Consider the following 26,360-nt stretch of genomic DNA (forward strand, 5'->3'; position numbering starts at 1 on the left):
GTGGAAAAACGCCACTGGCTTTTTGACGCCACTAACGTCCGTGTCAGCCTACAGAAAAACATCAACCCTGGAGCATATAAGTATGCAAGGAGGCAGAGGAACCTGAATATTTTCCACAGATCATCTGGTTCAGGTACATCTGTGTGGATACAGTGACACTCTCAGCAAGTATGACCAGAAAAAGTTACCAACTGTAGCTTTAACCTTACATTTGATAACAGCCTGACCTGTCAGACTGTCGTGGTGGAGATTACAGGAACAGAGCTGCTGCTGTCCTGTATCATCAGTGATGTCATGTCCCGAAATCTAATTTTAAAAGCTGCATTTTATCTTTTTTTAGCCCCCTTATGACCAACACCTAATTGCATAGCAACAGTAAAAGCTCAGATGTGACACGGATGAAATCATCACTCGTCTGGCAACTTAGCCTCATCGCCGACTCATTCGCGCGCTAAGAAAAAGCTCAGTTATCATTTTTGGGCCCGGAGAAACAAAATTGCCAGGTTGTCATGGATACCTCAAGCACAGTGTATCTTGGTAGTATCCTGCGCTGTTTACTTTGGGCTGTTTGTGTAACCGGACAGATCCATCATTCAGCAGGAGCCACAGCCTACAGGTAGAGTCCAAACTGAGCGGCTCCACATCCATTAATAATCACAGCGCTGTCAGGACAGGATGGCCTTTGTGAAGCCGCTGTGTGACTCCGCAGTGAGGTCCGGTGTGCTGACGGTTTTTCGCTGACAGGACCGCGCTGAGGTTTTTACGCCGTTAACTCATCAAGTTATTCTGCGGCCTCTGTGGAGATCCCACAGGGCTGATGCATAGTGATAAATGCAGTGCTGCTCCAGTTTCGTTTTATCTGTGCGTATGTGTGTGTGTCTGTGTGTGTGTGTTGTGTGTGTGTGTGTGTTGTGTGTGTGTGCGTGTGTGTGTGTGTGTGTGTGTGTGAGTGTGTGTGTGTGTGTGTGTGTGTGTGTGTGTGTGTGTGTGTGTGTGTGTAGTGCTGGTGTCATGAAATATTGTGGGGTCTAGCAGAAAAGAGATCCTCAGGTAATGTGCTCTGCTGTGGTGGAGGATAGAGTGAACATATACTGCAGATACACTCGTCTCAGATGTATAGATGTAGTCACTCTGTGCTAATCACTCTTACTGTCTCCCTTTATTATTCCCCTGAGTTAATGTTCTCCAGCTCATAACAGATCCCCTGTAAGTCATCTTTATAATGTTATCTGTGCTCGTTTGCGCTATAAATACACATCTGCTAAATTCTAATATGAATTTCGCTTCTATAAATGTGTTGCTTCTTTCTGCCCTTTTTGTTTTAATTAGTTGCAATTGTCCTTTTTTTTTCTCTCTCTGCAGGGAAGGAACCCCTTTTTCCTCGAGCCGGCCATCATAATCGCCATCACAGACGGCAACAAGTTGACCAGCGGCGGCGGAGTCCAAGACGAGGTCAGCCAACATCAGGAGTGCTTCCTGCTCGGTTGGATCGCAACTCAGGAGCCCGACTGATCACACGACAATGTTTCACTCTAACACAAGCATCCGTTACTTCATCAAACTTCACATATTCTCTGTTGCTAAGGAGGCTTAAGCTCAATTCAAAGAACTGCTTTTACAAAGTATTTTTAAAAGTTAAGGTTAAAATTTCCAGTAACTACAAAGAGGAAAGCCACTCAGCATCATATCATACCTGTTTTTACGGGGTAACTTTTTTTTTTCTGGCCCCTCTTTTCTGATGTTTTTGTGTCTAAATTACTCATGAGAAGCACAATTTTTAAAATTGGTGCAGTATTGAGTGAGGCCGCTGCAGCTGGCAGTGGTGCGCTGTCAGTTTAAAGTGCTTGTTTTTTACGCTGCCAAGCTCAGATAGTTATTAAGTTATTGACAACATTATGGAAAGGATCTCTACAGAGAAAGACCTTTTGTTACAGAGTAAGATCCTTTTTGTTCAACCACAAACATCCTCAAAATTGCTATCACCAAACAAACCAGACTCCATTTAAAGAAACAGTAATTTTAGCATGTTTAGAGTCACATTTTCACATCCAACTGCGTGAATTAAGGGTTTATTCAACCAAACCAGAGTTGGTGATTGTTGGAACAGTGGAAAGACGGACCAAGACAAGTTTGATTTATGATGATAAAATTACTGTTTTATGACATGGGGTCTGGTGGCTTTCGGGATGACAATTTCAGGGCTGGTTTAAATAAAAATCTTACTCTTAAGCAAAAAGTCTATCTGTGTACAGATCATTTCTATAACGTTATCAGACACTTAGATCTGAGCCTGTCGGTGTCAAAAACAAGTACGTTCACTGGACGTAAATTGACGGTGCACATATAGAGAGAGTTGTTACGTTGCAGCCTGTTTTTGCGCAATACTGGACCAATTTCAAAACCTGTGTTTCCCTTTAGTCACGTAGACACAAAAACATGGGAAACAAAATACTGAAGCTGCCCCTTAAATCTCATTAGAAATAAGATTTTCATTATCGATTTATCTGTTTGATTTGATTTACAATAACCATTGATCTGATTAATTTCTGGATAAATCACTTGATCTGTAAAGTGACAGAAAATTTGACCTCACAACTACGAAAGCTCAACGTGATGCATTTGAGCTGCCTGGTTTGAGCTGACGTTTTTCAATTTACTATCATAAAAGACTTAGAAAAACAGCAAATATTCATGTTTAAGAGGGTCTGTGAAATTTTAGAAAATAGTGTAAAAAGATGTTTGTTTTTAAGTGATTGTTTTTCGTGAGCAACAGTCCAAAAACCCAAAGATAATCTGTTTACCAAAAAGATAAAAAACAGAAAATCAGGAATTCTTCACATTTTTAAATTCAGTTTTGCTGAAAAATGATGGACAATTAAAGGATTTAAAAGTTGGTAGATTTTGATTATTAAAGTAGTCTGTAGATTAATAATTATTGTTTTAGCTCTAACTACAAACGTCAGCGGTGTGAGCATGTTGCCCTGAAGAGCCGTGAACCTCCACTCAGTGACTCAGTAACTCCTTCTGCCCTCATTTATTAATTAAACTCTGCCTCTGTAAATTATGGTGTCTGTCATCCAGGTTGAATATTTGTGCTGCTCCTCTCTGTGAGACAGAGTGGGCTCTAATAAGCCATGTAGTCCGTTCTGTAGCTTGAGAACTCGTGGAGGTCAAACACATGCAATTAAATCGTTGATTCTGCAGCCGCCGTCTAATTTATGGCCTCTGTGATAATTCCAGGCTTGTGCTTGTTCAGACTGGGCACAGACTGACGTTCGGTGGGGAAGTTTTGACTTTAATTGCAGCTCTCCTGGCAGTTATTTAAAAGTCTGGGCTGCTGAAGAAACATCTGAAAAGAAAGTTTCTGTGAAAATCCGTGTTAGAAGAGAAGAGGTGGAGAAAAGCCTTTTTTACTGTGAAGTGATGATACTTTACCATGACATTATTATTATTCTTATTAGCCGTTATTAATAGTTGATTTTTAATTATCAACCTTAGATCTGCTTTTGTATTCTTGATGACAATCCAGACGAGTGTTGGGCGATATGAATTAAATCTAATGTGACACTATATATAATGTCATATTGTAATAGCAATTTGTTCGGGATATAATACATTTTCTGCAAGTACAATTTAAAAATGGTTTATAGATAAGCAACCAAATGAGAATATCTGTTTTTGGATAATGTAGTGAATTAAATACCTGATAGGTTAAGACACCTCATCAGTATTTCCATTAAATTCCCCTTCATTGATTTTCAATTTCAGTTTAAAACAACCATTAAAGTGAGAGCTAAAAGCAAAATCTTTACCAAATCTTCTCTCTGTGTATGTATATGTCATCATATTGTCCAATTGTCAACGTTTAATTTTGTCATCAATGCTCACTCCTCCGTCTCTCTTTCTCCCCCACCGTCCAGCTCCATCTGCCTCTGACCACCCCGCTGCCTGGCAGCGAGCTGACCAAGGAGCCCTTCCGCTGGGACCAGCGTCTGTTCGCTCTGGTGCTGCGAATCCCCGGCAACGCCTCGGTGGAGCCCGAGCCCCTCGGTGGCGTCCCGCCTGACGATTCTCCAATCACGCCTATGTGTGAGGTCACTGGAGGTAGGTGGGCGGAGTGTGTGGTAGTGTTTGATTAATGTATAATCTATGTTTAAAGGGGAAATCTATGCATTTGACACATAAAAGTCAGTGAACTCCTCATGGGGAGTACTACATTAGTATGATGTCTGCAGCTCAGGAGCAAGCAGCAACCGCTGAGCCCGAAAAATGAAGCCAAAACAGTGGTGCCAAAAACTGCCGTTCTTCAATTGACCATTTGAGGCTGTTTCCAAAACAGAGTGAATCCCCATAGACCTTTTAAAGTGTTAAAATGCCCAACTTTACAGCAAAAATACACGTTTATAGAGACAAAAAAAAACAGTTTTGGTCGCGATAGCTGATTTCAATATTGATGACAGCTGTACAGGGGTTTCAATTTTTATTTTATTTTTTAAAAACTCACCCGTTTACATTTCAGTAAGGCCCAAAATTGTGTGACAGGCTGTCTGCGAGGCGTCGCTGAAGTCTGAGAGTCAGATCCTCCCTCGCTCCTCCACAGCTCCAACTTCTCATCCAAATACAGTATGGTCACTTCTGGCTCCACAATTCAAGATTGCGATGGCTGAAATGCAAAACTCGAGGCAAAACTCTATTATATTAAAAAAAAACCTGCTCAGAGAATGGAATTTGAAATGTTTAGGGTGTTTGACAGAAAGGAATGGTTTAATGGAAGATGCTATTGGGTTGCATTATGGGAATTGTAGGATGTAGGGCTGCACAGTTAATCAGAATATTATCAGAATCACAATATGGCCTAGTGCAATATCCACATCGCAGGAGCTGCAGTTTTTTTTAATGAAGAAAATGTATATAGTTATAGGATATCTCAACTTGAATTAGACCTTAGACTTAAAATATCTTCAAATATCTTCAAATATCTCAACCTTTGCTGCACTGATTGTAACCCCTCTTTCTTTAATCTCATATGTCACCAGACTTAATGAAACAGCATATCACTTTTCAAAAATGAAGTGAAACCATTAAGTAATTATCCAGGGTATTTTTCGAGTTTATTACGTAGTGTTGCCAAACATAGAGGAATATTTTCAAATTGTCCTGCAGGGTTGGTGATGATAATAAAGGGTTTTTTTTTGTCATTGCATACTAATTATGAGCTGCATAGGCTTATAACAGGGTGTCTAAAATTCCTTTAACAGTCTTGAATAAATTTTTTATATTTATTAGGCCTTAAAGGTTATGAAATAGTCTTTAAATTTGTGAGGTCTTAATAACCACAAACATTTTTATTTTAATTTATCAATTTTTAAATGTCTTTTTGTCACCATGAGTCAATCACGTCTGTGTGACAGTTCACATTTCTGATGTCTAATATTAAAACCTACTGCTGAACCCAGTACTGTTGTTTTACTTTGTATTTGCCAGTGCTTGAATTAGAAAAAGATAATTTATCCAAAAATCAGTTTTAAATTAAGAAAAAATCTTGAAAAAGCCTTAAATTAAGCGTCTCATAGACACCATGTAACAAGACACAACAAACTGATATAAACCAGATCCATTATACAGTTTAACATGATACCTCAGACACTCCAAAAATTCCCAAAAACTGTTTGTGTAATTTACATAATTAGAGTGTTTTCTGCAGCATTCATAAATTATTGATAAAGTTTATATTATTGTAACCTGCGATGGAAATAAAAGCAAAGACTCTCTTCTTTACCTTCTTTTTTAAGAATAACAGACAGCTGGCTAACATAAAAAACGTTAAACTAATTTTATTTGATCATCTGCACACCAGAAAATTTAAGCTACTTGTTATTGTTCATGCAGTTATTTGTAATTGGATGCCATTATAACCTTATTTTGGAAAACATCATAGACATATTCCTCTTGGGAGTGACATTTCTGCAGAAGAGCCCGTTGGAACATGCTGGGACAAGCTGAAAGTATTTATAACACCAGATCAAAATAGCTATTTGTCAAATGCATTCTGCAGAACGACGATGAATCATCTCTATCAATACAAAAAAAAGGACAATAATGGGTCTGTTTTCTTTTCTTTTTTTATTTTTGAGGGAAAAGACTTGGTGAGAAAGCGTGCCTTTGGCAGCTGTTTTTCACTACAGTGGTGGGACAGCCCCGAGCTCTGTCTCAGCACCGTCTTGCTCAACATTCGGAGTTACTTGTGTTTACAGGTTTGCCGGTGGGAGTACAAACACAGTATGCGCTTGTTTTAAGCGCAGAGCAGGCCTGCTGGAGCAGTTGTGGATGGGTTCAGAGCTTTGCTCAAGTGTACTTCAGGATATTGTTGATTAAAGGCGCACTTCGGCCCTCAAATGACATTTTGTAGATCAATCACTCACACCGTGTTACGTTGAATTAATGAAGAAAATATTGTTTTTCTTGCGTGCCTCCACAGGTCGTAGGGGGGCCGTATTTAACAACGGCAAAAATATATCAAATATCAGTTTGCAAACTCTCACACAACTCGTGCAGTATAATTCAAGTCTCATTTATCCAGTTGTATGGTCAGTTCTTTGCAAACACAAAGTCCTTTTCAGGGACCCGAAAAATGTGATACTTATGTAGATAAGTATCACATTTTTCGGGTCCCTGTTGACCTCCACAAAACCAGATTCCAACGACAAAAACAGTATTTTTACCTCAGTGGACAGGGGAGCTGCTGGCCTACTGCTGCCTCTCTTTGTGTTATTGTATGACTTTGCTGTTTTAATTTAATTACTAATAACTTTTTTTGTCTGGCTTTGAAGAGAGAAGGGGGTGTCCCGATTTATTTAATTTATATGTCTAATCTGATTGGTCAAGTCTTGCCTAGTGTCAACTGATTTTTTTTTCATGGCTGAAACAGATTATGAGTAGTTAATGAGACCAATATTTGGAACTGATGTGGATTGACATTAAAATATTTTGGAATATAACAAACGCCAAAACAAAACTTTGTTTAAATGCCTTTAGCAAATGTTTAATCAAAGCTGAAACTTTGAACATCATATACAGAAAGTTTCTAGCAACTTTTTTTTAAAATAAATTCGAATTAAAATTTAAATATAAAAAAAATAAATAAATAGAAATAGCTCCCTGGGGTTTTACACAGTAAAAGTTCCTCCCATGTTGACACTTTCTTTGCACTTTTTAATGAACTCATTTTATCTGTGATCATTAAAATAAAATGCTGATGCAAATTATCAGCAAAATGCCAAATATCGGCCCCAATAATGAGCTAGGCCTGTAATCTGTCGACCCTGAGTACAAATGATTACTTGAAGTATTCCTTTAAGGCTAGAAAGTTCAGTTTATTTCCATCTGGTTCAAGATTGGATCTTTGTCAAACTCGCGGCCCATCGAGATACTTCCGGGCCGGCGACTTTGATCGGCTGCCTACCTACCAGTTTTTACAGAAGTAGACTTTTAGCCCTGCTGTCTCCAGTCCTCATGCTGCCTGTCTGTGGAAGCAGAACACACCAGAATGATGCTGATGGCAGGTTATGATTAACACACACACAGAGAGAGAGAGACGAGCACACCAAAGCTCTGTGTGGCGGTCGCTGGTGCTGAATGCAGAACATGACACAGCTCCATTGTCAGTGACGGTCTACAGTACATGCTGCCTGTCCATTACTGCTGATGGCAGAGCTGAAACAAAGCCACGGCCTATTGAAACGTGGGAGTGAATGGGTGCATAACAAGGTCATTAGAGGTGAAGTTGGAGGGAGTGAATGGCCAGAAGGCTAAATTAGACTCATCAGTCGTAGCTTCGTAAGACAGCGTGTCTGATTCACGGCCTTTACTCATGTGACCTTCACTGCCCTGTGACTGACGCTGTGACAAACAAGCAGATTCTGAGTTTTAAGAGCTACGTTTCATGCAAATGTGCCTCTTTGCATGCCGGTGACATCGAGTGAGTGCAGAGGACTGATGCAGCCCTGTGAAGATAAGCGCAGGGTTAAGTGGAGAGCACTTGATATTGCGCTGTATCTATAGTCAGTCGAAGCAGTGTTATGAATTAAACTAGCTATACTATAAACTCAAATATCATGTGCTTTTAACCAGGATTGTTTTTGTCGCTGTTTTTATAGGTGGCTGATGAATCTAGAATAGAATAGAATATAGAAAAGAAATACTTCCTGTGAGGGAAATTGTTTTGATACAGAAGCAAATAAGAGAGCAGCAACTGAGTAAAATATTTGTTAAAAGGACAAAATAATCCAAATATATATTCAAAGGAAGGCACTTAACATAAAATAAAAAATAAAAAATAAAATAAAATAAAATAAAAATAAAATAAAATAAAATAAAATAAAAATAAAATAAAATAAAATAAAATAAAATAAAATAAATTAACAATTATAATAATAAAGATATGTACAGTATGTACAGAGAACAAACAAACAAGAAAAGCCAAAAGGATTAAAAAGAGCAATAAAAAAGAAAAAATGTGCAAAAAGTGAAGTTGGATGTGCAAACATAGTCATGTGCAGAATTGAGAGCAGATGTGCAACTATCTTGCAACTAGCATCTATGTTTGTCTTCTGAATCTTTTTCTAACTTGTTTTAAGTTGGTGAAATACCTGAATTTGTTAAAACATGAAATCTTTTATGTTCTCTCAAAAGAAAAGCAACACTGAAAACACTCAGGAATTATTTATCTAAATGATAGAGGAGGAATTTTTTAACTGATCTTCCTAAGAAAGATTTGATTTGTTTTTGTTTTTTTTGTTTTCTTTTTCAAGGATAAATGCAAAAGTGCTTTTTAGTATGTATCCTTGAAACTTAAATTTCTATTTATGTCATAAGTGAACACCCATCACATACTTTTTCATGCAAAATTAACCTTTTTGTCTACAAAAAGTCTCTTTAATAACTTTATTTCCACATTATAGACATTTTTACACATAATAATAATAATAATAATAATAATAATAACTTAATTTGTGCAGATATCTAAACAAAGTTTTAAAGTGTTTCACAGAGTGCATAAGAACAAAGAAATATAAAGTTACATTAAATAAAACAATGTTAAGAGCTAACATAATTGTGTGCACTGAGGCAAAACGGAGCAAAAGGAAAAAAAACAGAATTTCGTGATCACAAATGTACAAATCATCTATTAAAAGGAAAGGCTTTCCTTTAAAAATTATGTTTTAAGCAATGATTTAAAAAGCATTTTTCTTCGCTGTATTTGCGGTTTTTTTTCTGACGCCTATTTGCTGTGTTTTTTTACAAAACCCCGACCTCACCTGAGCACTGAGGGCAAACATGCTGATAAATATCCCAAAATTAGAGGCAGAGGGAAGAGTCTCTGCAGAAAAAAACACACTGAGTTTAAATCATATGTGATGATTGTGAGGTCTTACTTCTGCATCAGTCTATTTATTGTTTATTTTAGAAAAATACTGCATTGTCTCTTTAAACTGTGAGTCAAACTACGTGCTATTACTCTGAATATGTGTTATGTGAAAGTGGTCGCTCATTTTAACAAACCGTTATAATTATGACCCAGCTCTCTGTGGTTCCCCTCAGCTCCCGGAGCCTTCCAGCCTCTTATAGTGCAGTATTTTGGGATTTTTTTTATGGCCCATTTACTGTGTGATTCAGCCTTAACCTCCGTCCCTGCAGCAGCAGGTAGCTGTTTCCTGTTAACAAGCTCTGATAAACCAACTACACATGACATGAGCAGTACCAAACGGCAGACAGAGTTTGAGACCAGCAGGTGAAGGACTTAGAGCATCTAAAGAGTCAGATGTTTTTCTCATTTGATAGTGGAGCTCAAAATCGAGCGGATATTGGTCTTAAATTCAGCAGGTGACCAGAGATGTGAAATGAATGATAATGTTTCTCCAGATCTGATGCATAATGCAACTTATAAATTTAGCTTTGAATATATGTAAAATATTTTTCATTCAGCTTATTCCACTGCTTCCTAATGTCCTACAAATTAATTCATGCTTCCTTAAAAGTAGAGCTGCAGTGATATACTGGTTTTAAGATATGAAAGTTGACAATAATCATACTGTCTACATTTGCTTATATGGGATTTAAAAAACAAAAAAATATCCAGTTGGACCGAGAATCACACATTTATCTTTTCCTACATACTGCCTTTAAAAATGGGTTTTAAGACTGTAATTATAGTGATAAAAATTTGTTCAACCAAAACTAACCGTTCAGTTTTCACTCTTTTAAGGGTCATTTTGACTGATAATAATAATTCTGTGATACCATGAAACTTGGATATTTTCTGAGACTGCTATGGTATTGTGAAAAAATTGCTGTTGGCAAACAGCACAACACCAGTTAACAAAAGAGTCATTTAAGCATGTATAGAGTCAGAATATTTTCACAGCTAAGTGGGTGATTTAAGTGTTTATTTCAACCAAACCAGAGTAGGTGACTTTTTGAACAGTGGTCAGACGAACAAAGACATTTTTTTCTGAGCTTTATTTTGTTTCTGTGGACTTTGAATAAAGTGTATTTTATGATGATAAAATTAATGTTAATTTAAATGGAGTCAGGTGGGTTTGACAATAGCGATATCAGGGCTGTTTCTGTTTGGAAAAAAAGGACCTTACTCTTCAACAAAAATGTCTATCTCTTTTGGATCCTTTCTGTATGTTTTCAGAGTCTTATTATAACAATTTGATGCAGTCAGTGACAAAAAAAAGCTTTTTAGTTGATGTAAGCTGACCGTGCAAACATGTTTAAATTGCAGTCTGTTTTGTAGCTTCTGGCTGTCGGCCTCTCTCGCTCAATACTGGACCAATTTTAAAAATTAGTTACTTAGACACAAAAACATGGGAAAATTGAGTCCAAGAAAAATACAAAAGTTACTATTAAAGACAGTTGAAAAGCTTAAATAAGCAGATTCAATACTTCATGGAATAATTCAGATTCAGTTAAAAGCTTTTGTTCTCCTGTTTAATTTATTCACATTTTCAGGTCTTTATATAACGTGCGTGTCTGTGTTTACAGGTCGTTCTTACAGCGTGTTCTCTCAGCGTATGTTGAATCAGTGTCTGGAGTCACTGGTGCAGAAAATCCAGAGTGGAGTGGTGATAAACTTTGAGAAAACTGGGCCTGACCCGCCTCCTTTAGAGGGTAAGAGACACTTCCCCGTGTCTAAACCACATTTTATTCCTGTCTCCATTTCTAAAAGACCTTTTGACAACTGCTGCACTGCATCTGTTTGATTAGTAGAAAATCTCTTCACTCTCTCCCACTCACTGTGTTTTCTTTTTATCCTCTGAGCTTTTCTTTACTGGTGGATGTCACAGTTGAAACCTTCATATTTTAACTGCCCACACACTGTTACAGCTCACCCAAATCATCCTGTTGTGTTTCGTACCTCACAAACACCTTCTTCTCTTTAACCGCTTTGTGGTTGTTTTTTCCTGAGATGTCAGCTTCCTGTTGCTGTCTGTGTCGGTTCAGATGCTCCGGTTTGAGGCGGTGAAGTCTGGCCCACAGGCTTGGCACTGTTGTCACAAGCTGATCTACGTACGACCCAACCCGAAAACTGGTGTTCCCCATCGGTCACTGGCCCATCCCCGAGGCCTTCTGGCCGGACCAGAACTCCCCCACATTGGTAAGAAACTAAACAAGTTTAATCACAGGAGAACATTTATATTCTCTGCATCTTTCATAATACTTTTTAAAGAGCAGTGTTTGTATTTTTCAATCTGGACTCTTTTGTCACGTTTTCGTGCCTGAGGGACTAAAAAAAAAAAAAACAGCAGCATAATCCAGATTTTTATTTAGAAAGAATAAAGGCACAAAGTCCCAGTGAAAGCCTGTATATAATAAAGATGCAACAAGGAAAAAGTGAGTGGCATACAGAATATATTGGGGTTTTTTTTTTTTTATAAGGACACTCTTCATAAAATGGTCACACAGCCTCTGCAATAACAATGGAGCAAAAAGGGAAGTAGTGAAGGTAATAAAACAGAATTACACGGGCCAAATATACAGAACAATATAACAAGTCGAGGTACAGCGCAGGAAGGTCGCAGCACAAGTGACTCAGTGTTTTATTTCATCAGGTGTACAGAATTTTTTTTATTAGTATTTTATTTAAGTTAAAAGAACAAAACCAATAACTTACAAAAATGGTTAACACGGACTATATATATCTATATATAAGATAAGATAAGATAAGATAATCCTTTATTAGTGCTGCAGTGGGGAAATTCACAATGTTACAGCAGTTATGAGGTACGAAGAAGTATAAGCAGCGAAAGAACAATCCAATAGCAAAAAAAATAATTACAAATATAAAAATATAAAAATGTTAGATAATAAAAAACAAGGTGCCAAGTATGATTTAGGGTGCAAAACAGTAACATAAATAATATTAAAATTACAATGTGCCAGGAAAAATGGGTAGGAAAAAAATGTAAATATATATATATATATATATATGTGTACACCAATTGCACATGGAGATAATTGCACTTGTGAAAAATTGCATATAAAGACAGACAGACAAGGAGGAAAAACATAAGGGGTATACATATTAAGGAAAGTCTAATACAGGATTTCAATGTCAGTTATTCATAGTGTTATGTTAATATATATAATAAATGTATCTAGTAATATATAGTATGTATATTTTTATATCATAAACAGAGAATTAGCAGTTAAATCAATGAGTGAAAATATGTACAAAAGCTGTTTTCTAAGAATTTATCTTGAAGAAATGACACAAATTTGGAAGAAAACCAGAATAATATAATTTCTAACACAAAAAAATAATGCGTCTTGTGTTCAAAACAAGCACTACAACATAGATTTCATAGCTGGTCTTTTAATTGTCTTGTTTTTATGGTTTATTTATAGCGTATATTAACATAATCTTTCTTGTGGTAACTTTATTTTGTGTTCTTTCATCTTTTATATTGTACCTGAAGATTATTTCAGTTCATAATGTTAATATGATGTCACATAGTCCATAACAGTATTACCGTCTTCCTCTTTGACGCCCGCAGCCCCCTCGCTCAGCCCACCCCCACGTCCGGTTCTCCTGTTTGGACGCGGAGCCCATGGTGATCGACAAGGTGCCCTTTGACAAATACGAGCTGGAGCCTTCGCCTCTCACACAGTACATTTTGGAGAGGAAGTCCCCGCACACCTGCTGGCAGGTAAACCACCATCACACACATATATGGGGAATAATAAACATACGAAAGGTGATAAACTCAGTGCCTGAACTGGGCCAAAAAGGTAACAGGACCCAAACTAAGCTGATGTATAACAGGATTATCCCACGTGTTTTTTTTTATATATTTGTATTTATAAGCGTCTGTATATCCCACTTTATCTACCTTAACTGGCCTTTGGCCTTTATTCGGTATTCAGCTGTTTTATTACCTGTTGGGTTAACTGTCTCGGCTTTATTTATCAGAGCACCTGGTAAACTGTGCCATCATAGGTGGCATATAAATAAAGTTATTATTATTACTTTAGATATATTATTTTCATTTTATCACTTAAAATACAGACAACTTATATTTTCACAGCTTGTACATGAATGTATATTTGGTTAATAAAAATGTATTTATGTTACTATTGAGACAAATAAAATTTTACATAATATTTTGTATATATGCTACAATAATAGATAGTTATTGATTATTAATAGATTATTATTGATAACAGTTTATTTTAAGCAGCATTTGGAAAACGAACCCTGATCAGTTGATAAAGTCTCTTTCCTGATTTTCTTTTTTTTTTTGTATGTTTGTTTTTTAGCCATTTTGACAAGGACATTTTAGCACTGTTTATTCATGCGTTTACAAAAACATGCAGTTATGTCATGGCTATATTGCATCTATGAGTTACATGAGTGTTTACCTGAACTTAGTATGCAAAAAGAAGAACATATGTGGACAAACATTAATAGTCCCAGCCTATTTTAGGCACCTGATAAACTGTTATATAAATGATACAAACTAAATAAGCTATGTTGTTCTTGTTTTTGTTACTTCAGTCAAACTGTAAAGCACTTTGAATTGCATTTGATTTATTTGAAAGGTGCTTTACATGCAAAGTTTTATTGATTGAGCATGCTGTTAGCAAACAGTAGTTTAAGTGACCTTGAAGCTGAGAAAGTCCAGTTTACACTGACGAAAAAGGAAAAAAAACCCTTTTGATTTAAGTGTCGTATTCTTTCCTCTGCTTCCACTCTCAGATTAAACTTAATATTTTGCTGCCTCTCTAGTAATAAGAATCAAAAACAAGGAAAGTTGTCCCTCCGTTTTTCCATTCATCCCACATTTTTGCATCCCCATGAGACTGCTAGCCTGTAAACTTTTGGACTTGTTTTTGTCTCCTCTATGCAAAGGCAGGCAGTTAAATACTTAAATGGAAACATTTACTTATTATCACAGTAATACACTCAGAGCTATCATAGGCGCTGTCCTACTTAACCAGAGGTTAGCTGAGGTGGAAACATTAGCTTAAAAATCACAGAGGGAGTGCTTAAAGTGCACTCTTCTTTTTAAAGAGATGGTTTTTGGCATTAGGTGCAGGTGCGTGGCTCAGTCTACAGATCCTGTTGGTGGTCATATCCAAGTGAACCAGCAGCTTAACGAAACAATCTTCCTGCATGTGATGTATTTGTGGTTAGAGCTCTAATGTCGCCACTCATTCATTGATTTCCTCTCTGTCTTTTTTTAGGTGTTTGTGTGTAACAGTGCCAAGTACAGTGACCTGGGCCAACCATTCGGCTACTTAAAGGCCAGCACAGCTCTGAACTGTGTCAACCTGTTTGTGATGCCCTACAATTACCCCGTGCTTCTGCCACTTCTGGGTAAGATCGAGGGATCCATGTCACATTTGCATTTCTCATTTTTACTGTCACTGTGTGTGTGTGTGTGTGTGTGTGCGTGCGCACGCGCTGCTGTGTCATCAGTACTTCCTGCTAATACCCAAGATTCTCACAGTCCAATTTATTTTTATTTTTAACTTTTTAGTTATTAAACATAAAGACAGTACATACAACATATAATACAGCGGAGAGGTTCACAATAAGTTCACATCTTTATATATTATATTACCATAGATAATTATTATCATAATTATATTATCCAAAGTCAGGGTTAAATATTATCATATTTTTGGTATTTTAATGTCCATTTTCAACACTACTTACTCAATGGTAATGACATTTCCTACAAAACATTCACTAACTCCGCATTAACCTCCTACCTTGCTGTTCAGTCTTAAGGAAAAGAGCACAAAAAATATACAAGTATGACAAAACAGTAACAATAATGCTAAAATATAAACCAAAGTTAAAGACAGAGAAACAAACAGTTAAAAACAAAGAAGAAAAGCAAAGCACAATTAATGAACTCACATTTCGACTACTTAGCCTCCATCACCTTGGAGGTAAGCAGTTCGGCTCTCGGAGAGGGGGGGCAGAATACGTAAACAAGGAGATCAGTGCACATGTCCTTAATCCATTAAAAACTATGCTCTCCTGTAAAACCTGAAGGCTTTTTTAAAGTACATGTTGCAGATGATTTTTAAGTCTTCTTTTTTTTCTTGCAGATGACTTGATCAAAGTGCACAAGTTCAAACCAACCATCAAATGGCGGCAATCCTTTGAGAACTACCTGAAAACGATGCCTCCATATTATATCGGGGTCAGTGAACTTCAGCTCGTCGGTTTCTTTTTAATCGATGAGAGACGAGGATCATAAAAGAAGCTGCGCAGATCTAATCGCTGTTCTTCTCTCCACAGTCCCTGAGGAAGGCGCTGAGAATCATGGGAGCACCGAACCTGCTGGCCGACAACATGGAGTACGGCCTGAGCTACAGCGTGGTGTCCTACCTGAAGAAGCTCAGCCAACAGGTGAGAAGCTGTGTCCCGCTACCTTTGGGGACATGTCGTAGAAAATCAGTGTTTGTTGTTATGCCGCGTTTCGGCACGACCAAAAGACAACATGAAAGAAGCCCTCATCTCCTTTAAGAGAAAACCAATCCAAATAAAACAAACACAGTCACTAACCTCCCTAACTTAAGACATGAAAAGACACAATAGCAATAAAACATATGACCACAGTTGGAAAAGAAATCCTGATGTATCTTATTTTTCTGTGTAATAGAGCTCCATTATTGTAAAAAAAAAAAAAACAAATTGCTCCAAATGAGGACCTTTTTATAAAAGACGGGGGAACTTGGAAAGTATTGAGGTATGACCCTGAAAGTAACAAAATAACACTTGAACAGTCAATGCATAGTCAGATTTTTATTCTTGGTTACTAAATCTTTAATCAGATACAGTGGTTACTGATTTAAAGCATATGTTTGTTAATTTTATGCTTTATTTATGATCATTTTCTGAGTAGGTAGTAGGCATTGAATTAACACGTTTCTCTTATTTTGTTTTTTGTTGAGAAAATTAAAGCAAATTAAAGGAAAGGAAAAAAAATCCACTTTTGGTATGAGTACAGAAAATTTAATATAATATTGACCCTCATTTAAATTGAAATATATACCCAACAGTAGTGTGCATGTTTCTTTATATTGTTCATACAGTAAATAAGAGACTGAAAGTAACTACCTTCAAAATGCACGCAGTCATATGACTTATTTGTTCACATTTCCAGTCAAAAATCGAGTACGACCGCCTGATTGCCTTGATCGGTAAGAAGCAGCCCCCAGAGGCCGGCATCAAGGTGCGTTGGCGAGGTGGAGGGATATCTCTGGCCCAGCGGAGGGACTTCATCCAGCAGCTGCAGAGTCTCTCCGGAGAGGCGCCAACGCTTCCTCTGGAGCTCAACCCTAAAGAGTTTCAGGGCTTTCAGCTGGCTCTGCTCAACAAGGTGACATGAGATAATCATTTTTCTGAGCTATAAGCAACAGTTATTCAGTCATGGCTACAAACATCAGCACTGGTTTTTACTCTGGTCCGATGAGCTGCATTTACTTGGACAGCTGTGTGATTTTCGATGTTCAGCTCAGATCTCGCTGTTCACATTCACTTTCTGCTCAGACTCTCTCTGCCCTCCTGACTTTCCATCCAGCCTCCTCTGAGGTGTTTATTGAGATGTTTTATGTAGTGTGTTTGGGTGCTTCGGGGCATGGGCATTTGAAAATCTCTCTCTCAGACTGTATCCACTGTAAATCCACTCTGTTATGGCCAGAGTTCGACAGTATTTCACCAGAAAATGACCGTCTTTACTGACTTGGTGGAAAGCTGGATTTAAACTCAGACACCTCGCTTTAAAATTCGTCTGTCTCGTGTTCTCATCAGGGCCTGAAGCCGCAGAGCTTCAGGAATCCCTACGACATCCCCCGCAGCCACCTGCTGGACCAGCTCAGCCGAATGAGGAGGAACCTGCTCAACACCAGCGTCTGTACTCTCAGAGGGCAGGACTCAGGTGAGTCATCGTGCAAGTCTGTTACTCAAACACATTCCTGTAACCACACCCGAAACGGATGTCACGCTGAAACGTTCAGCCACTGAACAAAGGTGAGCAAATAGAAGGAATTTTAGCTGGTTTTAAGTCATCAGAGTGAAAATTACAGCCTCTACTTGTTATAAGGCAAACTTGTGTCAAAAAAATCAGTATCAGAGTTTTATTCGATCAGACTCGTTTTTTCTCCTCCTGTGAAACAGTTTTAAATGTTTGATGATTGATCCTGCAGTCAGGGACATTTTTAAAAGTTTATCTACACAAATGAGGTTTTGGGCAACTTGAAACCACAATTCACTGTTTATGGGTTGTAGCTGCTAACAGAGAAATATCAAGTGTAAGGCTCCACAGTTAATCGCATATCAATCTCGATCCCAATTTTGGTTCATCACAATTAAATGAACATGATCGACTGATTCTTTTAAATGCATGCTTCCCTCGTAAAAAACTCTGCTGCGTATCAAATCAAGCCGGCCTCCACTTTTGGGTAATTGTGATGGAGCGGCATCCTGTAAGAAATTATCCTGCAGACGGATGTTAAATGATTATTTTTTAAAATCCATTCATTGAACATCATCATCATCATTAGAAGGTCATATGAGACAACACAACACATTTCTTAATGAATAATTACTGAAAATAATGAAAAAAATACCACAGTCTGCAGTAGGGCTGGGAAATATATCAATATTATACTATATGTACTTTGTATAAAAAACTTAAGAATAATCGTGATCTCAGTATTAATCAAAAGGATGTCAGTGTCATTTTGGTTATAACTGTGCAGCCTTTATGGAAAGAGACATTATAAGATGTTTTTTCGGATATCAGTGGGCAAAAAAATTTGTTTGCATTCCAGCAGACTGAATACATGAAATTCTAAAGCTGCCGCTATTTAACGGCCCTATTAAATGTGAAGGATTTGTTTTAAATTCCTTTTTAATTGCACAGTTTCAAAATATTCTGTTTAATCTGGTAATATGTGACAGTACAGAAGCTAAAGATGCTGTATCTTCTGTTTCACTGGGACTTTTAGAGTAAAATGTGTACATTTCTGTTGACTTCTCCTGTCTCGTGTTCAGACCAGCTCCACAGCGTGCCAATAGCCCAGATGGGCAACTACCAAGACTTCCTCAAAGCTGCTCCTCAGCCTCTTCGAGACGCAGACCCCGAGCAGCCCAAACGCCTCCACACATTCGGCAACCCCTTCAAACTGGACAAAAAGGTAATTTATCAACCCTGCTCCTCTTTCATGACAAAAAGACTAAATTATTGATTGAGAAACTCGTTAGCTGACCACCTTCCTCTCTCCCCTCTCAGGGCATGATGATCGACGAGGCGGATGAGTTTGTGACAGGTACTCAGAGCAAGGGGAAGAGACCAGGAGACAGCAGCAACATGACGGGCGGAGGGCCCAAGAGGCGTCGCTGCATGTCGCCTCTGCTGCGCCTGGGCAGAGCCTACACCCCTCCAGTCACACCGCCTGCCAGCCCTCGACCCACAGGTATAAATATGCACGTCTTTTTGACTAAAGCCTGGTACAAAGTGAAAGATTTTTCAAATCTTAACTGATTTAGTGTTTTTTTACCAAGACATCGCTGCGTTTTCTGCCGGTATAATGATGCATGCAAAGAGATTGTTTTTTTAGAAAGACATCATTGCAATTATACTCGGGATAGCACCATAAAAGGTGGTTGTTTTTTTACTGAGACATTACTGCATTCCTACTGAAAAAGTACCATAAAAAAGTGGCTGTATTTTTTATCAGTTCATCACTGCGTTTCCAGCTGAGACAGTGCCACAAAAAAGGGTTGGTTTTTAGCAAGACATTGTTGCATTTCTGCGCAGAAAGCAAAGCCATTGCTGCTTTTCCAGCCAGGATAGTGCCACAAAAAAGTGTCTGTTTTTTACCGAGACATTGCCACATTTCCGGCTGGTACGGCGCAACGAAAAAAAGAGGCTACACACGATGACAAATAATGACAGATTTAACAGTTCTGTTCATATAGTGTGCGGTGTGCAACGACATGACCGACACAGCACACCAAAACCGTCACCAACAACCAGAGTCTCGAGTCTCGCGCGGTCAAACGCGACATGACAGTAAACAAACATGGCAGATTACGAGCTAAATGTGGCTAGCTGTTAGCTCTCTGGTGCATCCAGTGGTGTAGCAGTTTCTGTCCAACAGTTTGTCCTCTGTCTCTGAGGTCCATCTCACTTTATGCTTCACCATCTCCATGTCTCTCATTTGTTGTGCTTCCGTCTTCAGTCAGCTTGCTTCCGCTTTCTTTCTGTTTCCCCGTGAAAATTCACACACAACAGTATTTCTGATCATAAACATTGAACATGTTTAATTTTATATCTCAGTTGTCTTTCGAGCAGATAGCGAAAAAAATCTGGCAAGATAATCTTTAGAGCCATCAGATAACCGGGCCTTGGTGCGTGTGTACCGCGTGTAAGAACAATAAGATAATCCTTTATTAGTCCAGCAGTGGGGAAATTCACAATGTTTCAGCAGCTATGAGGTACGAAGAAGTATCAGCAGCGAAGGAACAACACAGAAGTAAAAAAATAATAACTAATATAAAAATATTAAAATGTTCGATAAGAAAAAACAAGGTGCCTAGTATGATTAAAAAAACAAGGTGCAAAAACTGAAACATAAATAAAATAAAATTACAATGTGCCAATAAAACGGTCTAGAAAAAAATATATATAAGAAATATGTACAGTAATTGCACATGTGAAAAATTGCACTTTTGTGTAAGTCCAGTCGGTGTGTGTGTGTGAGTGCGGTGTACTGGGAGCAGGGCTGATTGTTACGATAACTGCAGAAACAGTTTCATACTCTGATCAGTCTTCAGTCCTCGTTTTCGACTGCTTGAAGCCAGTTGTGCTGACACAGATGTGCTGAATCACTCAGGATTAAGAGGAGACTTCACAGTGGTATCAGCAGTGACAGTGCAGCAGCCTGCTCTGAAACATGTTCATTTACACCGTCTCTGATGTCCTTCAGAGGTTTTATGGAAAGCAAGTACATTCAAAACACTACGTTGTCCTCCGTTTGTCAGATCTAAAGGTTCCGTATACAACATCGGAGCATCGATATAGCAGCGAACCACTATTTGCTATGCAAAGATGTAGAGGAGTGATGGCGCCATGAGCGGAGAGTAAAGTCACGTCCTCTGTGTGTGATGTAACCTGAGCCTCTCTGTGGTTTGTTGTGGTAAACTAGTGCGGCTGAATGTGCATTTTAGAGTGTGAGTGTGTGTGTGTGTGTGTGTGTGTGTGTGTCCCGCGGGCCAGCTCGTGGCCAACACTTTATTGCTGTTATCGGGACATCGCCACAGATTCCTAGCAACATATTGGTTTATCTGAACGTACAGAAAAAAATACACAACCAAATGAAAATTAAAACCTTTCAATCATGTAAAAAGGGAAAATAAATAGAGAAATAGAGGAATGTAAAGAAATAAAAACATAAGAATTTTTTGTAGACAATGGTATTGGATGAATATACACATGGAAACAAAGCTTTAAAATTTGATCCTAAACTTAATATTATAACTTGTTATTGTCTTTTTATTATTCTGCAGTCATGTCATACCTGACTTTGACCATTGTTCACGTCATTATTAGAGGTCGATAGATTATCGGCCTGGCTGATTATAAGCGGCGATATTTGGCATTTTGCTTGATTATCTGCATCAGCGTTTTATTTCAATGATCGCCAATAAAAAATGAATTAATGAAAAAGTGCAAAGAAAGTGTCAGCACAGGGGAAACTTTTACTTTGTAAAACTTCAGAGAGCTATTTTTATTTATACATTATTTAATTAAGTTTTAATCTAAGTTGCTGTATATGATGTTGAAAGTTTAGTATTGATTAAATGTTTGCTAAAGGCATTTAAACAAAGTTTTGCGCTGGAGTTTGTTATATTTAAAATTCTAAATATTGACAGAAGATTTTTAAAATTATTGTAAATGCATATTGTCTTCATAAATCGGTTATCGCTCTCATTAACTACTAAGTATCTGTATTGGCCCTGATAAACCAATATCAGTCATCATCTGAGTCGATATTAACTTGCATTATTAAAAAAATATGTGTTGTATTTGCCTGAAGAAGCAAACGAAAAGCGGCCATGTCATCCAAACTCTGCTGTTTAAAGTAATTAAAGCTGAATTCAATGGATTTCATGCTAAACAAAATACTTTTCTTTTTTCTTTTTTAATCTCTGAACCTGCAGACATGGATGACGGAGCTCCTGAACCGGACCTGATCATCAACCACCTGAATCAGAACCACTACGGCTCAGACGGGAGTTCAGACTCGGAGGTGGACCATCCCTTGGGGCCCGCAGACCACCAGGAGAACCACACGGCCACGGACCCTGACGACCTCCGGCACGGGGACGAGGAGGAGGAGAACGGGCAGCCCCGGGCGGGCGAGCTGGCTCCGGGCAGCGAGGGAGGAGCGGAGATGGTGCTGGTGGATGACCAGCTGCCTCGCTACCTGTCACCTGCGGCTCTGAAGAAGCACATTCACATCGAGACGACGAAGGTCAACAACGAGCTGAGGACGCTCATCACCAAGGAGATCAGAAAACCTGGCCGACGTATGTATTCGTACTCAGTCTTTTGGTCTCAGTGTTTTACTTTAACCCTTTGAAACCTGGATCATCATCACTTTTCTTGTGCAGCATTCAGGCACCTTTCACGAGTAATTTAACCTTTGAACCCTGAGCAAATCGGTTTGATTTGAAAACATGGGAGAAAAGGCGATGAGCAACTTGGCAAGCGGTGTCCCACAAATTGATTTAGAAAATTATTTTAAAAAATAAGATCGGGGAAGAATGTCCGGAAAACTGCATGTATAATTGTCAAAATTATATATTGGAAATTATACTACAGAATTATTATTTTTAGGTATGTTTTTTTTCTCCAATTAATTTCCTTGTTTTTGTTTTCACTTCACTTTTTTCATTTCTTTCTTTTTTGTGCTAATTTTCAAGTCATATTTTTGTTCTTAAAAAAAAAACAAAAAAACTTCTTCTCAAACTGCTCATTGGCTTCTTCCCTTGTTTTAAAGGAAAATCAAGCCAATTTACTTAGGTTTCAAAGGGTGAAGAACAGATTATTTTAATTAACAAGAAAGGACTAAAATGAAGTTGTGAAGGCAAAATTATAGTTGACATAATTAAATATGTGACTAAAGAAAAAGAAGAGAAGAGGTGTTTTTTTTACAGTTAATGATGCCACAAAGGTGTTAAGGTTTAATACCAGCCTTATATGTTTTTGAGGTTCAGTTGTCACATTACAGTAACAACTCAACCTAAAAAACTGCAATTGCACTGCATGAAATAACCGGGTGCCACACTGAGCTTTTCAGCTGTGCAAAAGAAAAAGATAATGAAACTGGCCCATATTCCTTGAAAGTGTCTTTGTCCAAACACATAAGTGCAGCCTTTTTCACAGCAATCAAGTTTGACCTCAAAGTTGTTTTTCTCAAAAACTGAGCTTTCCAAAAAAAAAAAACAAACCCCAAAAAACAGCAAGCTGTGGATTGGATTTGGTACAAATTTACGATAAAAGTAATCTGTACATTTGTCTGTGCTTCAAACTATAAATAATGATAAATAACTAGATAAATGTTTTTTTTAAATTTCTTTCTGTGAGCTGACAGAAAGAAGGGCTCCCTAAATCTACTAAATAACAAACGTCCTTGATGAGATTAATCAGCTGTCCTAAAAAAAAACAAACAATCGAGCGATTAATCCTCAATCACTTGTTCTTTCTGTTTCAGACTACGAGAAGATCTTCCTCCTCCTGAAGCAGATCCAGGGCACTCTGGACACCCGACTCATCTTCCTCCAAAACATCATCAAAGAGGCGGCCAGGTACAGAGTCTCAGTAAAATGTGGAGTTGTGGTTAATAAATAAACTTAAAAAAAATATTTATGTAAAGTCTTAAGCACATTTATATAATGGCCTATTAGGGCCATTGTAGATAAAAATAAAAATTGAAAAACGGAGGGCAATAACTGAATTTCCAAGGTTAATGTCACAAACTTGCAAGAAAAATCTTGGATTCTGTCTGAGTTCACAGCAATGTCCCTTCAAAGTCAAGATGCTGATGATAATTTGGAGATTCTGGGCTAAACGCAGGAGTAGCTATTTCCGTATTGCTAAATCCATTTGTAAAGTAAATTGACAATTGCAAGAAATTTTAGAAAATAATTTAAAAAATAAGCTAGGAAAAATATCCAGAAAACTCAACTATAATTAACATATAAAGAATTATTATTTTTTAAAACCACCGTAGTCAAGTCATTTTCATTTTTGTTTTTTTTTTTTTCTTTCCTTTTTCCTCTTCTTTTTTCCGTTTATTTGTGTGCCATTTTGAGGTAATTTTCTTGTGTTTTTTTTTTAAAAAATAAATTTCTTGCTAATTTCTGTGTAATTTCTTCTCATTTTTTTATTACCTTTTTCCAGGTTTTTGAGAGAAATCAAGGAATCAGTTTCCTCTAGGTTCAATTTTTTTTTAAATTTCTTAAGTACAAACCATAACATTTGTTTTTATTGCTTTCAGGTTCAAAAAGCGCGTTCTCATCGAGCAGCTGGAAAACCTCCTGGAGGAGATCCACAACAGATCCAATAACATGAACCACGTGGACACGCTCTGAGACCGGCTCATTCCCAAACTGAACTTTATGATAGTGAACCCCGAAAACCACCCACAACCCCCCCCTCCCTGTGTACTGGGGCCCTGCGGAGACGAGACAAGACGGCATCCAGCTCTCAAACTATCACCTCTTCGGAGGACTCTTATTGATGATCGCGTTGGTTTGCACACAGTTTAAAGTCAGTGTTGACCCCGGATGATATGAATGCGGGGACAAGAAAGCGTTTATGTCTACAGGTGAAGTGTTTGTCTACCCAGCAAGGTTTTTTGACTTGTAGGATGATTGTCTGTTTCCGATCTGTGAATCCTGAAGCATTCCTCTCGAATATTCTCCTCCGAGATAAGATTTAAAAAAAAAAAGACAAGAAAAGATCTCTTAAATGAAGGAGTAAACGAGGGAGTTTCCCGGAGAGGAACAGACAGCAGTCGTGTTTTGTTTGTGACGATGTGACGGAGTAAGAAGGGTTCAGGTCGTGTTTTGGTAACTCAGGGTCAAACGGGATCCAGCGGAGATGCTCATGAGACACTTTTCTCCCCTTTTCGTTCGTTCACTTCCCCCTTGTTTTTGGTCTCTACTTTTTGTTTTGTGGGAGGAAGAGTCGTTCTGTTTTCACTGCTGAAACTTTAACTTTCTACACTCCACTAACTGAAGAAGCACTCCAGCGCTGTGCTCTTAAATGACTTAAAGTGTTAGATTTTGTCAACTTGTGGTTTACCTGCCAGACTGACAATTAATATTATTGTAACTTAAGGATGAATAATTTTGATCCACATTTTTGATGACGTCTGGAATACGGTAAACTTTAAAAACTGTGTCTTCTGCAGATAAAGATCAACACAAAATCATTTTAAATGATTGGTTACAAATGTTGAAATACAGGGACGCAAAAACCTCAGGAACTAATGCATCATAATCAGCAATAACATTGGAGCAACTTTTACCCCCATTTTTATCTTATTTTAACCCGAAACAGCTGATATGCAAACTGTCGTCCCCCTGGAGTGTTGATGAGCCGAGGTCTCGGATGCCAGCTTGTCCCAACGTGCTGGTCGCTGCCAAATAACTTAACCCGCCCCCGAAAAACTCCTCCCCCGCCATGAATCTCAAACCAACTTCTTGTCACTTAACGGTGAATGCACTTGTGTAAATTTGAGAATTTATTTAATGTAATTTAAAAGAAAAACTACCTTTTTTGTTGCAGTTTTTTTTTTCAAACAGTCCTCTTTATTTTTTTTTTGTCAGGCCTGTTTAAGTTTCTCAAATATACACAAAGAATCTGAACTGAGGTCTTGAGGTCAAGAGTTGATTTCTGATTCAGAGGGCAGCCCTCTTCTGTTCCCTCCCTCCTCGGACAGGGACCAAAATCTGCCATACTTGTCTTTGTTTGTGAAGAGGCCGCTACCAAAAGAGTATTTTGAATACACTGTAAAGATGTAAATAACCCTAGAGTACTATTTAAAGAGAATGTTCAGTGGAAAAATGGCCTTTTTGTAAGTATTTCCATGAATAAAGTTTCTATTTTACACTGTGAAGGGCCATGTAAATAAAGTGTTCTGTAAAGATGTGACTCTTTGTGTTTTTCTCCACGTTTTTTTTTTTTTTTGGTAGTTTCATTGCCACCATCAAAATTCAAAATTCTTTGAAAGGTAAAACTTTTTTCCTCACTAGTCAGAATCACTGTATGTGCTTCTGTCATTGAGTTATATACGTTTCAACACACTGAACGAAGGATTGTTTGTTTTTGTAATCTTTGCTTGAATGTTTTCCCTTTATGACTTCAGGTTTATTGAATTTTAAATTTTTCAACAACACAAAGCCACATCACAGATAACACAGTCCCCGAAGAACACCAGACAGAAGAGAGAGAAAAAAATAAATAAAATAAAATAAATGGGGATTGAGTAACACCAAAAAAAAAAACCAAATAGACAAGAGCACTAGTGAAAGAGAAACTAAGATAAATCAGGACCGAGGTGTTGGCATGATAGGAAAAAAAAGCCTGAATATTTTCCTGAAAAAAGATGCAGATGACTAAACTTGGGAGGTATTGGCTCGAAAAGCAATCACCCTGTTTAGACGTTGCATGCATTTCAGTAGACAGCCGAAACGCTTCGCCGTTCACACCTGTGCCTATCGTGCGTCTCCAGCTGAGCATTCGTGTTTAGATTTTGTT

The 26,360-nt window shown here is 37.9% G+C and overlaps 1 protein-coding gene across 1 annotated transcript in view; it reads left to right on the forward strand.

Moving 5' to 3' along the window:
• ints6 (integrator complex subunit 6) overlaps positions 1-25,747 on the forward strand; it is a 38,081-nt gene extending 12,334 nt beyond the window's left edge. Inside the window, 17 exon segments of the mRNA XM_042494566.1 lie at positions 1,363-1,452; positions 3,921-4,104; positions 11,050-11,175; positions 11,509-11,519; positions 11,521-11,601; positions 11,603-11,662; positions 13,062-13,214; positions 14,752-14,884; positions 15,628-15,722; positions 15,821-15,931; positions 16,689-16,904; positions 17,336-17,462; positions 18,581-18,723; positions 18,819-19,002; positions 21,752-22,120; positions 23,308-23,401; positions 24,094-25,747. Of these exon segments, the coding sequence (XP_042350500.1) occupies positions 1,363-1,452; positions 3,921-4,104; positions 11,050-11,175; positions 11,509-11,519; positions 11,521-11,601; positions 11,603-11,662; positions 13,062-13,214; positions 14,752-14,884; positions 15,628-15,722; positions 15,821-15,931; positions 16,689-16,904; positions 17,336-17,462; positions 18,581-18,723; positions 18,819-19,002; positions 21,752-22,120; positions 23,308-23,401; positions 24,094-24,187 (2,271 nt within the window). The 3' untranslated portion in view covers positions 24,188-25,747.
• Positions 25,748-26,360: the final 613 nt, after the last annotated feature.

Source organism: Plectropomus leopardus, chromosome 10 (genome assembly GCF_008729295.1).
Source record: "Plectropomus leopardus isolate mb chromosome 10, YSFRI_Pleo_2.0, whole genome shotgun sequence".
Classification (NCBI taxonomy): domain Eukaryota; kingdom Metazoa; phylum Chordata; class Actinopteri; order Perciformes; family Serranidae; genus Plectropomus; species Plectropomus leopardus.